Source organism: Alexandromys fortis, unplaced genomic scaffold (genome assembly GCF_014885135.2).
Source record: "Alexandromys fortis isolate MF-2015 unplaced genomic scaffold, M_Fortis_MF-2015_v1.1 scaffold_150, whole genome shotgun sequence".
In the NCBI taxonomy this organism is placed as follows: Eukaryota; Metazoa; Chordata; class Mammalia; order Rodentia; family Cricetidae; genus Alexandromys; species Alexandromys fortis.
The window spans coordinates 1,637,227-1,649,626 of NW_026068027.1; the positions used below are offsets into that span (position 1 = coordinate 1,637,227).

Sequence of the window (12,400 nt, forward strand, 5' to 3'; positions counted from 1 at the left end):
CTGCCTCAGCCTCTAACCTATTTCCTGGCTCCAAAGCTGCTTTTACAGTTTTGACATTTGTTATTGCAACACCCTGCTTCTCTGGTCCCAATTTCCTGACTTACTTTGTTATATGATAGAATAGCCAAAACTGGGGGATTTATAAAATACTTCTGGAGGGATGCCGAGACTGAGGCACTAGTGTCTGGTGAAGGATGTCTTGTTTCATTGTCCCATGGCAGAAGGTGCAGGAAGATGGTGAGAGACGGGGAAGGAAATTTTACCTGGTACAAATCAGGGCTTCAAACATGGTCCTCAGTGAGACTCTGGCTGAAGCCTTGACTGCAGAAAATACTACTTGTGTGGCCCAGTATTTCCTTCCTTCCTTCCCTTTCCCTTTCCCGACATTTGTTTATTTATTTTATTCTGGCATTTTTATAGAGACTCCCCAGGTAGCACTGGTTGGCTTGGATCTTGATTTGTAGACTAGTTGGCCAAGAAACCACAGGGACCTACCTCTGTCTCCTGAGTGCTAGGATTACAGGTGTACACCATCATACCAAGTTAGAATGTTATTCTTTTTATTGAGTTACTACCACGTTCCCCAAATTCTACTTTTCAACTATTTTACTTACATGTATGCATGTCTGTGTGTATGTGCTCCTGTGTGCAAGTGCTCTTGGAGGCCAGAAGGGGGCATCAGTGTTCCTGGAGCGAGAGTTACCCAACATGATATACTGGGAACTGAACTATAGTATCCTGGAAGAGCCAAGGATTTTTTTTAGTATAGTGAATCATATGTTTGAAGTAGATAATAATCATGCTGTGATTACAGTCATTAGTAACAGAGATACCAAAATATTGATTGTTGATTTACTATATTAAGCTACTTAATATAGCTTAATATAGCAGACAGAGATACTTCTATTGCAGGAACTAAAGAATCTTTAGTAAGTTCACGATGAATAATGCTGTTCTAAACATGTGATGCACAACACTACATCACCGTAGCATCCTTCTGTTTGGTAATTAGTGTCTAAGATTGTTAAGCTCTATGTATCATATACCTTTTTTATTTTGATGCAGGGTCTTGCTATCTAGCCAGGGCTGTCTTGGTGCTCTGATGTGTAGCCTTGAACTCAGTAATCCTCCAGCCTCAGTCTCCTGAATGCTGCAATAGAGATATTCAGTGCCATGCAGGACTCCAAGCTTTGGTATCCTATCCTTACCAGAAACGCTACTTAAGGAAATAACGGACAGAATGCTTCATAAGCTAACAAGAGCTTGAGACTGTGAGGGGTCAGGGTGCTATGCAAGGGCTGAGGCTGGAAGAGGGTCTCGAAGCATAGCTGGTGGGTTGGCTGAGCAAGTCTTCTGGGCAGATGTCTAATAAAGGAGATAGAACACCGCTCCCCCCCCCCCCCCGGACATTATTGATAGATACCACATCCTAACCCACTCTTAGTGTTGAATATTTAGGGGTACAGATATTTTTACTGAACCAATGTAACTTTCACTAGGTAAAGAACTATGTCTATATATTTAATTTTTTTATGTTCATTTTTTGAGACAGAGCCTTAGCCCAGGCTGGCCTTGAACTTGCAATCCTCTTGTCTCAGCCCCTTGAGCGCTGGGATTACAGACATGTGTTACCATGCTTGGTGGAATGGCAGAAAGAGGATGTGAAATAGTAAGACTATCTCAATGTATGTATTTTTTGATATTTCAGTTTCCTTTATTTTTTTAATTTGCTAAAATAGGACATGACAGACATTCCATGGTTTACAGCCTTGGTGACGTGACTACCCCGTAGGCTGAGGCTATCTTACCCTTGTGTTTTCTGCAGCAATGCCATACAAGGGAGGACTTTGCTGTGGGGGATGGGTTGATGCTGCCTTCTCTTCTCTCCTCACTCGCTCTGAAATGGTTCTCTGGTGCAGAGGTGGGAGCTCACAGGTGTGAAACAGACTCTGGACTTCTGTTTCTTGAGACACTGTCTCACTGTGTAACTCTGGTTGGCCTGGAACTTGTGTGTAGATGAGGTTGGCCTTGAACTCACAGAGATCGCAGGCCTCTGTCTCCAAGTGCTGGTATTAACAGTGTGTGCCGTCATGCTTGGGCAGACTCTGGGTCTCTCAGGGAGTGACAAGCTGCCTCTCTTCTCATGCAGGTGCTTCAGTGAAGAGTCCTGTGTCTCCATCCCTGAAGTGGAAGGCTATGTGGTGGTCCTGCAGCCTGATGCCCCCCAGATCCTTCTGAGTGGCACGGCTCATTTTGCCCGCCCAGCGGTAGACTTTGAGGGACCCGAGGGGGTTCCTTTGTTCCCTGATCTTCAGATCACCTGCTCCATTTCTCACCAGGTGGAGACCAAAGCAGATGAGAGTTGGCAGGGCACAGGTAGGGATAACCCCAAGGAGTGATGTGGTCCAGAGAACAGTAATGTCTGTGGGTGGAATGACTATGGAGATGGAGTGGAAAGGCTTTCTCTTGTGTCAGTGTGACTGAGAACAGCTCACCCTTAAAAACCAGAGCCTAAGCCGGGTGGTGGTGGCGCACGCCTTTAATCCCAGCACTCTGGAGGCAGAGGCAGGCGGATCTCTGTGAGTTCGAGGCCAGCCTGGTGTACAAGAACTAGTTCCAGGACAGGAACCAAAAGCTATGGAGAAACCCTGTCTCTAAAAATTAAAAACAAAAACCCAGAGCCTGTGGGAAGTCATGAGTATAACAAAATGTTGCGTGGTTCGAAATATGTTTACCTTCCTTAAGGAATGACCCTGGGAGCAGGGAGGAGTGACCAGAATGCAATGTCCATGTCTGGGTCTCAGAACCTTATTGGGTACAGCTCTGACCTTGACCCCGACTCCCCCCACAGTTACAGACACACGCATGTCCGACGAGATTGTACACAACCTGGATGGCTGTGAAATTTCTCTGGTGGGAGATGACCTGGACCCTGAGAGAGAAAGCCTGCTCTTGGACATGGCATCCCTGCAGCAGCGAGGCCTGGAGCTCACCAACACATCTGCCTACCTCACCATTGCTGGTCAGTGAGGACCGGGGTCTGTTGTGTGCGTGTGAGTGTGTGTGGTATGTACGTTTGTGTGCATGCGCGCGTGTGTGTATGTGTGTGTGGTGTGTGTGTGGTGTGCATGTGCGTGCGTGTATGTGTGGTATGTGTGTGTGGCCTTCCCCCCGATTAAGCACATGGTTCCTCCTTCCCAGGATGTTGGTCTAATGCCATTTTGTTCCTTCTTAACTGGAAGGCCCTTTGGCTTCCAGATCGAGGGACGCCCATGCCTGGGCAAAGGCTCTGAAGCCATCTCTTCCCCTTTGCTCTCCAGAGCCTGGCTTCCCCTCCTCTCCGCGTTATACTTCCATGTCCCTTCAGATCTCTGCCATCGCTCTCCTGCCTCGGTCTTCCCCAACCAGCTTTCGATTCTTGTGGCTCTCTGGTGTGTTTGTCTGCCCTTTCCTGCATCCACCATAGCTTTAGGTGCTCACTCAGTGGGGAGCGATGGTTTGGTGGTTCCCGGAGGCAGCTGCATCCCGGAGGGGGAATGGGCAACGATGGCACCGGTCCCTTTCCATTCCTGGCCCCACCAAAGCTGTGCCCCTTCTGCTCATTTACCTTCCTTCCCTTGGAGACGCCGTTACCTTCTCTTCTATAACTATCTAGATTCTCTCATTCCCTGGGGAGTCTCAGAAGCCACAAGTCTTGGTGAGAAGGGCCGAGAGGCAGACGTGGCTTTGCTTACTCTACCCCTGTAGGTCGGAGTGTGTGGGAGTGTTTCTTCTCCTAGACGTCAGCTTATGCCTCTGTTGAGGGATGGGGCTAACCAGCCCTCCCAGTGCATTGTCAACTGGTTGGAGCCTGAGACAGGATGCTGCCCTGAACCTCCCTTCGCTGGCCTCTCCACTGAGCTTGTCTCCTTGTTCCCCAGGGGTGGAGACCATCACTGTGTATGAAGAGATCCTGAGGCAAGCTCGGTATCAGCTTCGGCATGGAGCCGCCCTGTATGCCAGGAAATTCAGGCTTTCCTGCTCGGAGATGAATGGCCGCTACTCCAGCAACGAGTTCATCGTGGAGGTACCCAGAGGATCCCTTTCCCTTCCAGGTCACCTGCTGTTCTTGGCAAGGAGCCGGGATGCACTGGACTCAGAGAGATGCTTGATGGACAGGGACTTTGTTGCGTTGAAGATTCCTAGTCTCATGACAGGTGGAGGAGGAAGAGGGGGAGGGAATGTGAGGTGATAGTTAAGGTGATAAGGCTCATTGCTAAGCCCAGTGGCCTGTCTGAAATTGGTCCTTTGAACCCGCATGGAAGACAGAGAGAACTGTCTCCTGCAAGTTGTCCTCTGATCCCCACACACATTGTGTGGTATGAGCCCCACCCCAAACGAGAGAGAGATGGGAGTACCGAGTGAGCTTGGAGGGGGTGGAACGGGCCCTGGGAAGAAGCGGTGGTACCTCAAAAGCCTTCCCGTCCCCTAGGTCAATGTCCTGCATAGTATGAACCGGGTGGCCCACCCCAGCCATGTTCTCAGCTCACAGCAGTTCCTGCACCGGGGTCACCAGCCTCCTCCTGAGATGGCTGGACACAGCCTGGCCAGCTCCCACCGGAACTCCAGTACGTAAGCTGAGTGGGGACGAGGAGTGTGGTATGACCCCTATCCCTATATCCTTGGGAGGAAAGGAGGGCAAGGCAGTAGATTCTGCTCTCTGTGGTACCTGCCCTAGTGATGGCTGTGGGGTCACCTCTGCATCCCCCTGGGCTGTTTACCCCGCTGTGAAGGTGAATCCTGAGTCAGTGCAGGGCGCTCAAGCCTGGAATCACAAAGCAGTGTGGTGCGTAGGCACTTTATTATTCTTGCTGCCCTTCCTGCTCCCAGAGTCTAGTTAGCTGGGATCTAGAGATCTTCTGTAGTGAAGTTACTTATTTGGTGCCTGTAGCACACTGGCACTACCTGAAGATGCTACTAGGGGTATAAAGGACATTTAGGAGTTATGTGTGGTGGTGCATTCTTAGGATGCCAGCACTCAAGAGACTGGCACAGACAGGAGGGAAGCCTGACTAGGCTATTGGTGAGATTTGTCTATTAAAAAGAGAGAGAGGGGGCTGGAGAGATGGCTCAGTGGTTAAGAGCATTGCCTGCTCTTCCAAAGGTCCTGAGTTCAATTCCCGGCAACCACATGGTGGCTCACAACCATCTGGAATGGGGTCTGGTGCCCTCTTCTGGCCTGCAGACATACACACAGACAGAATATTGTATACATAATAAATAAATAAATAAATAGGTTGACTAAAAAAATAAAAATAAAAAGGAGAGGAAGAGAGAGAGAGAAAGAGAGAAAGAGAGAGAGAGAGAGGAAGAGAGAGAGAGAGAGAGAGAGAGAGAGAGAGAGAAGAACAATGGGGGGGGTAGCAAAATCATTCATCAGGCAAAGACACTTGGCTGTCAAGTCTAATGACCTGAGTTTGAGTTTGAGTTTAAGCACTGGGAAATACACAGTAAAAAGAGAGACTGACTCCTGCAAGTTGGGTTCTGACCGCTATACATGTACTGTGGGATATGCATTAACACACACACACACAAATAAATAAATAAATGCAATACAAAGAAAGAATTACAGGATAGCTACCTCCCCCTGGAGAGAGTAGGCACTATTAAACATGCAGTTGTATGTTCTATGTAAAATCCCAAGGACATTCCTAAACCAACACATGCCTAATGGCTGTCTTTGCATGGGGCAGTCTTGTCCGCTGGTGATGGCCCTTTACCAGTGGCTCAGCGTTTGTTTTCTAATACTAAGAGTTGCCTAATTACAAAAGAAAAATATAAAAGACAGAAGGAGAAAGCCTGAGTATAAAGAAAAAAAAATCAGCTCTGCTTCTGTCAGATTGAGGCTACCCACCTTTAGACATGTTATGTTTCTACTGTATTTCATCTATCTATCTATCTATCTATCTATCTATCTATCTATCTATCTATCATCTATCTATCTATCTATCATCTGTCTATCTATCATCTATCTATCTATCTATCTATCTATCTATCTATCTATCTATCTATCTATGTATGTATCTATCTATCAATCTATCTATCATCTATCTATCTATCTATCTATCTATCTATCTATCTCTATCTATGTAGCTATCTATCTATGTATCTATCTATCTATCTATCATTTGTCTATCTATCTATCTATCTATCTATCTATCTTTTATAAGATTGACATCACATTATCTTATAACCTGTTACACTTCATAATATAAAGCAAGTCTTGTCTTAAGTTATTAAAATCTGAACAATGGTGGTACATTGCTGAAAGTGACTTTGGGGACCCTCTTAGAATTGTTTTCAGAGCCTGTTTGGAGGTGTGATTACTTATTCTCACTTTTGAGACACACCTTGCTTTTGGCCCAGTGAAGTTACTCAACTTCACTATTCGTTTTTGTCAGGGTTGGCTCTGGAGATCATGTCAATGTTTTAAGTGTTAACTCTACCCCAAAAGGCCACAGACTGTCACTCTTGAAAAGCAGCCAGAGGTCACAGGCTCTTTAGGTAATTCCCTGAGGAGCTCATGGCCACTGGGTCACCTCACAAACCTTTTGCTGGGCTGGATGCCGGGTTCTGCTCCCATGAGTAGGCTCAAACTAGATCTAGGGGCCATAGCCGTGATCTCAGCTCCTTTTTTCTTTGTGTTGAGGTCCCAGGCGGGGTGTCCTTGTTCTAATTGCTCAGGGCTTCTGCCCAGAGTGCCTTGTCCCGGCTGGCTCCACAGACAGTGTCATCCCTCATCCCCTTGCTCTGGAAGGGCTGCTCTGATGCTGTGTGCCATGCCCTTCTGTGACGTACATCCAGGTCAGCCGCACGTCCTGCTGGGATTTCAGTGGACAGCAGCCACCTGCCTTCCTTTACTTTGGCCCTAGTGGCACAGAGGTCACCATTTTCCTGGGTCATTTGTGAGTAAGCTAGCTCGAGTTTACCAGGTAACACACTTCATCCCCACCTACCAAACCTGTTCCATACACTGCTTCTGACACCAAGGTGTTCCTTCCCCTTCACCTCCCAAGTCCCAGCCCTACTGTGCAGGATTAGGGCTTTGTGATGCTAAACTGCTTTAAAGCTGCAGTAGAAGTGTCTCTACCATCTCAGGTGGAGAGGACACCGAGGAGAGGGGGATGTAGATGAGAGTAGACATAGCTGTATCATCTCCTCCAAGGATGGAGGCTGATTTCCATGCAGCTTTTTATGCATCCGACAAAAGAGATCCCGGGGGGGGGGGGCGGGGATAAGAATGGTCAAGGAGGAGTCTGTGACATGCGTGGAGTTTGCACTTGTGTTCTGGAGAGTAAGAAGCCTCAGGCAGGTCAGAGGAGCATGATAGACATTGAAGACTTGGGTGCAGCTGAGGAGCGAGACAAGATGATGAAGACATTGCGCTACCACCTCCCACACTGTTTCACATACGTCACAAGGGGAACTCAGAAATCTCTTAGGTTTCACATACGTCACAAGGGGAACTCAGAAATCTCTTAGTGGCTGACACCCCAAACTGATGAGAGACAGGTATCAATGGTTTTTATTTTACTTAATTTTTAAAATTATTATTGTGTATTTGTGTGTGTGTTTGAAGTGTATATGTGGGCACATGCGGCAGAGGTCAGAGGACAACTTTGTGCCACCAGTTATCACCTTCTATCTGTATATTGCTGTCCAGGGAGTGAACTCAGGCCACCAGACTTGCTAGGCAAACGCCTTTCCCTGTGGGGCCATCTTGTCAATTCTATCAGTGTTTAACTTTAAAGATTCCCCATGTAACCCCATTGCTCAGCCAAGTTTGGGAGCCATTTCTCTACTTTGCTTTTTCTAAGTACCTGAAGCACCACAGAAAGCTATGCAGAGAAATCTTATTAGAAAGAACACGGTGATGATGCGGAAGAAGAGTTGAAGTTGTCTGAGGGAAGAAAGGGACTAACTCGGGTGATGGTGTAGAATGGAAAGGTATTGGGGTGACTATTCTCAACATACATTATGTATGCACTTGCACGAAATAGACTTAGGTAACCCTGTACAATGAAATAAAGAACAAAAAGAAAAAAGAGAATTCCTTCTAAAAAGATGAATAATTCCTTTAGGGTCCATGACTGAAAGAAAGGAAAGAAGGAGGGGGAGAAAACAAGATCGGCACAGTATCGTGTCCATATTTCCAGTCTCCTAGAGCTGAGGCAGGAGGATTACTTGAGCCCAGGAATCCAAGCCAACTCCAGGCAACAAAGCGATATGCCATCTCATGAAACCAAACCAAACCAAACCAAACCAAACCAACCTAAACCAAAGTACCTAAAAGAGAAAATAACTAGGAAGCAAGGAAGAAGGGACAGTGGTGTGAGGAGAACGAGATGAACGAAGCCAGGCCTGGTGTCCGTCCATATCAAATGTCTCCTGTGAGCTGCAGTGTGGTTGCAGCACTGGGCCAGAGTCGAAATCTGAGCTGGGAGCTAAAGCAAAAAGGAGCCTGAAGGACCTGTGCAGTCCCAGGGTCATCTCTTCTGAGCTGCTTTCTTCATTAAAAGGTGGCGTTATGTTCGGCTGTGGACAGGGCTTTCAACTGTGTCACTAAGGTCACATGAACCATTTGCTAAACACCCCTTAATGTTGGCTGCAGCGGTCACTCAAGGCCAGACTTCTCCATGTAGATCTAATGCCGCGAGATCTGATGGGCTTTCTGAAGTCTGTGGCTAACTGAAACATTCTCCCAGCCTACTGAATGAATCCTAATGAGCCAGAACTGTGGGTCTTACAGCTGCAGTGTTTGCATTTTGTCTTTTTTTGAAGTCACTTTGTGTTCATGGCATATCGTTTCCTTCACGGTACAAATGTATCTGATTTGGGCCCATCAGTGCAAAGTCACCTACTGTGGCTTGCATTCTGAAAGTGGGATTGACTAGGCTTGGCCACAGGGGCCATCTGCTTGTCCATTGACCTGGAAACCTGTGAGGGGCTATTTGGGGCATGTGCACAGAAAGAGAAGCTCTGTCCCCTTTCCCCTTCCTCCTCCATGCCCAGGCAGTTGAGAAATGCTGATCCAACCAGGCCCATCTTTGCCTGGGAGCCAGTGCCTAGTGAGTCTGCCGGCCCTGCCCCCGCAGAGTTAGCTCTATTTGGCAAGTGGTCCCATATGGGCCGTGGGTCATGTCAGGATGTGAACGAGCTTGTCAGAGAGCCATCAGGGCGGCCGCAGGGAAGCGTGTGGTGGTTGGGACAGCCCCAGCAGCCTTTCTCCACTTAACCTGGTTGGTCCTGGAGTGGTGGCTGTGTGTACGCGCTTGGCTGCTGGCAAAAGGGGTCTGTAGCTGGGTGTGAGGCTCTTACGCTGTCTCCTCTATGCCGTTCTGTTTCTTAATGTGTGAGTTTTAGGATGCGGGTAAATTTGAGGCTGAGTTGCAATGCGACATTCATGTACGGCTTGCTTGTATGACTGCTAGTCTCTGTGTGTCTGTGGAACACACACACACACACACACACACACACTAATTTTCAGCCACAGGACTTCCTCGGGTGTGAAGAGAAGTGTGAACCCATGTGGCAAGTAGTGATCCGGCTGCCCAAGAGGGCTCTGGGCTTGGGAGAATACCTGTGGGTTCTCTTCCTCCACTTGCTGGCTCAGGGCTTTGCAGCTCCTCTGCTGTGGCTCCTCATGCTTCTCCGCGTGCTGTGTGTGTGTGTGCAGAAGGGGGCCCAGGTTGTGTTCACGGCTGCTTGTCGCGTGGCCCTCAGGGTCCATGCCTGTATTGCTTTTGTCTTCCTTCAGGGGGTTGCTTGGCTTGCCCAGCTGGTCGGGAGTTTGGTGAGCCTGCCTCTACGGCTCTTCGGTGCTGTGCTAGAGTCTCTGACACACCTCCCGTTACTCCTATTGAGTGAGCAGGCTGCTAGGTGGCTGGTCCAGGCAGGCGTGTGGGCCACTAGGGGCCTGGCTGGGATCTGGGGCATGGCACTGTTTGTCCAGCTGTGTGCCCACTCACTCCTCATCGCCATGGGCCTGTGTATGCACATCTGCTTTTCCACCATCAGCTCCAAGGTCCGTGTGAGAGTGCACGTACCTTTCTGTTTCTCACTGCCTGTGAGAATCCATGCACCCCTGAACCTGGGCATCAGAATGAGGCTACAGGGCAGGAGGTCTGGGGGAGCAGAGGTGGAAGTCAGGACACCTCAGGGGGAGACTGGGAAGGAGCAGAAGCCCCGCAGGACCAGGAACCTCAACCCTCCAAGGAGAAGGGAGGTGTCACGGAATAGGAGTGAGCTCAGACCAGGTGGGTAAGTGAAGGGGCCATTCTTTGACATAGGAATCTGTCCCTAGTCTTGGGGACAGCAACTGCTTTGGTCAGCAGGCTAGGCTGAGAGCTCTGTCTCTTCTCATCCCAGCCAGTCCCCTGTAACTGCTCCCCTCTTTCCCTCTGAGAAACAGGTGGTCCCTGGGGAAGGTCCAGACAGAAAGACAACGTCTTCAAGGAGAGGCTCCGATGGTGGATAGGCTGTTGAACTCATGTTTTCAGTCTTCGTCTTTCATCCAGAGACAACATGACTGCTCAAGGCAGCTCTAGGCTGGGAGCCTTCTCCACACCACCCTCCTCTCCTTGCCCATCTCTCTTCCCTGCTGTGTCTTTGGCCCTTGAAGCAGCCTTTTCCCCTTCCTTCCTGTTGACTCTTCTGGTGGGGTCTGTTTTTCTTCAGTTTCTCGGGCTAGTCACTTCCTTGAGACCTCCGCAAGGGCTGTCTTCTCTTCCCAGGGCCTCTTCCCCTGAGCAGTCTCTTCCCTACAGCTCCTGTGCCTGAATCTCCCTGGTGTGCTGTGTTCACCCGACCCCTTGTTCTCCCCACAGTGGTCCCCAGTGCGGCGACTCTCATCATTGTGGTCTGTGTGGGCTTCCTGGTACTTATGGTCATCCTGGGCCTCGTGCGGATCCACTCCCTTCACCGCCGCGTCTCAGGAACTGGAGGACCCTCAGGGGCTTCCACTGACCCGAAAGACCCCGATCTCTTCTGGGATGACTCTGCTCTCACAATTATCGTGAACCCCATGGAGGTGAGTGCCTTGGAGAAATGAGGGACACAGCTACAGCAGATACCCCCCCCCCCCATGAGGCCCAGGCCCCAGGAGAAAGCTCTTGGTTTAGCTGCTGAGAGCATGGAGGAGGAAGCATGAAACTGGGGAAGAGATGGGGAGGGGTACGTGATGATGTGTGGATGTATCTTCAAGGAGAGGCTCAGAATGGCGTGTGTATGTGTGCATACATATCTTCAAGGAGAGGCTCTGGTTGTGGGTGGGCCATTGAGATCTTGTTCTCTCTGCTTTTGTTCTGTGCAGTCCTATCAGAACCAGCAGGCCAGTGTGGCTGGGGTTGCTGGTGGCCAGCAAGAGGAAGAGGACAGCAGTGACTCAGAGGCCGCTGACTCCCCCAGCAGCGACGAAAGACGCATCATTGAGAGCCCCCCACACCGCTACTGAGGCTGCAAGTCTGCCTAGAGAGAGGCCTGCCCTGGGGAGACAGGCACCCAGGAAAGAAAGGGAGAGAGGCATTCCGAGAGAGGAGAGACGAAGAGGAGAAAGAGCTCTTATGCACGCGGAGTGCTCCCTCAATCTCAGAACCCCATCAGGCCCCTCAGGGGTTGCCCTCCTCCAGCCTGCCCCAGCTGGCTGCGCTGGGAGAGCGGAGAGCCACTGGATGACTTTGGCTGTCCTGTAACCCACCTATGGCGGCAAACCCTGCACTGGGGAGGGGGACATCTGTAGCCAGTGGGATTGGTTAGGAGCCAGCTGCTGTGCCCTTCCCTACTCTGTCCTGACACTGGGCCTCCCTGCTTCCTTTAAGGATCCCTCGCCTCTGTTCCCACTTCACTCTGGGGATCCCTGCTCCTCCCTCTTCACAGTCTCCTCCTCTTGTCCTCTTTTCCTCTCCTGCCTGAGCAGTCCCAAGGTCCTACAGTCCCTGTCCCTTTCTCCACGGCCTGCTTCTGCCTAGGTTGTGGGGAAGGAGGAGGAGTGGGGGCCCCGGGTGTATTATATATAGTGTATATTTTTTCAATGTTGTCGTGAGCGCAACTCCTGTGTTTCTGTGTGCAGCTCACAGCCTTGTATGTGTGTGTGTGTGTGGCATTGTCATGTCCAGGGGTGAGGGTAGGGGATGGGTGTGGCAAAGGTGGGGACACACCCTAGGGTTTTCAAATAAAACAACCAGAAAAAAAAGCTCTAGCCTGCTGTCTACCTGGCCAGTCTGTGTGATTGTGCGCTCTCTGACCTCAGGGGTCATTTTCGGTCTCTGAGCAGGTTGAGGTGATAGGGTGGGGCAGGCTTTAACTGTCATTTGGTGTATGTGAACCCCTAGGTTGTCAGGTCCCTGGGAAGGGAAGATGGAAG

General features: G+C 49.7%; 1 protein-coding gene across 2 annotated transcripts in view; it reads left to right on the plus strand.

The window, feature by feature from the left end:
* Clstn3 (calsyntenin 3) overlaps positions 1–12,175 on the plus strand; it is a 30,788-nt gene extending 18,613 nt beyond the window's left edge. For both annotated transcript variants that reach the window (XM_050164145.1, XM_050164144.1), the window contains exons 13-18: positions 2,150–2,376; positions 2,852–3,022; positions 3,921–4,066; positions 4,472–4,607; positions 10,866–11,068; positions 11,351–12,175. In XM_050164145.1, coding sequence (XP_050020102.1) covers positions 2,150–2,376; positions 2,852–3,022; positions 3,921–4,066; positions 4,472–4,607; positions 10,866–11,068; positions 11,351–11,491 — 1,024 coding nt within the window. In that variant the 3' untranslated portion in view covers positions 11,492–12,175. The remainder of the gene's footprint in view (positions 1–2,149; positions 2,377–2,851; positions 3,023–3,920; positions 4,067–4,471; positions 4,608–10,865; positions 11,069–11,350) is intronic.
* The last annotated feature ends 225 nt before the right edge of the window (positions 12,176–12,400 follow it).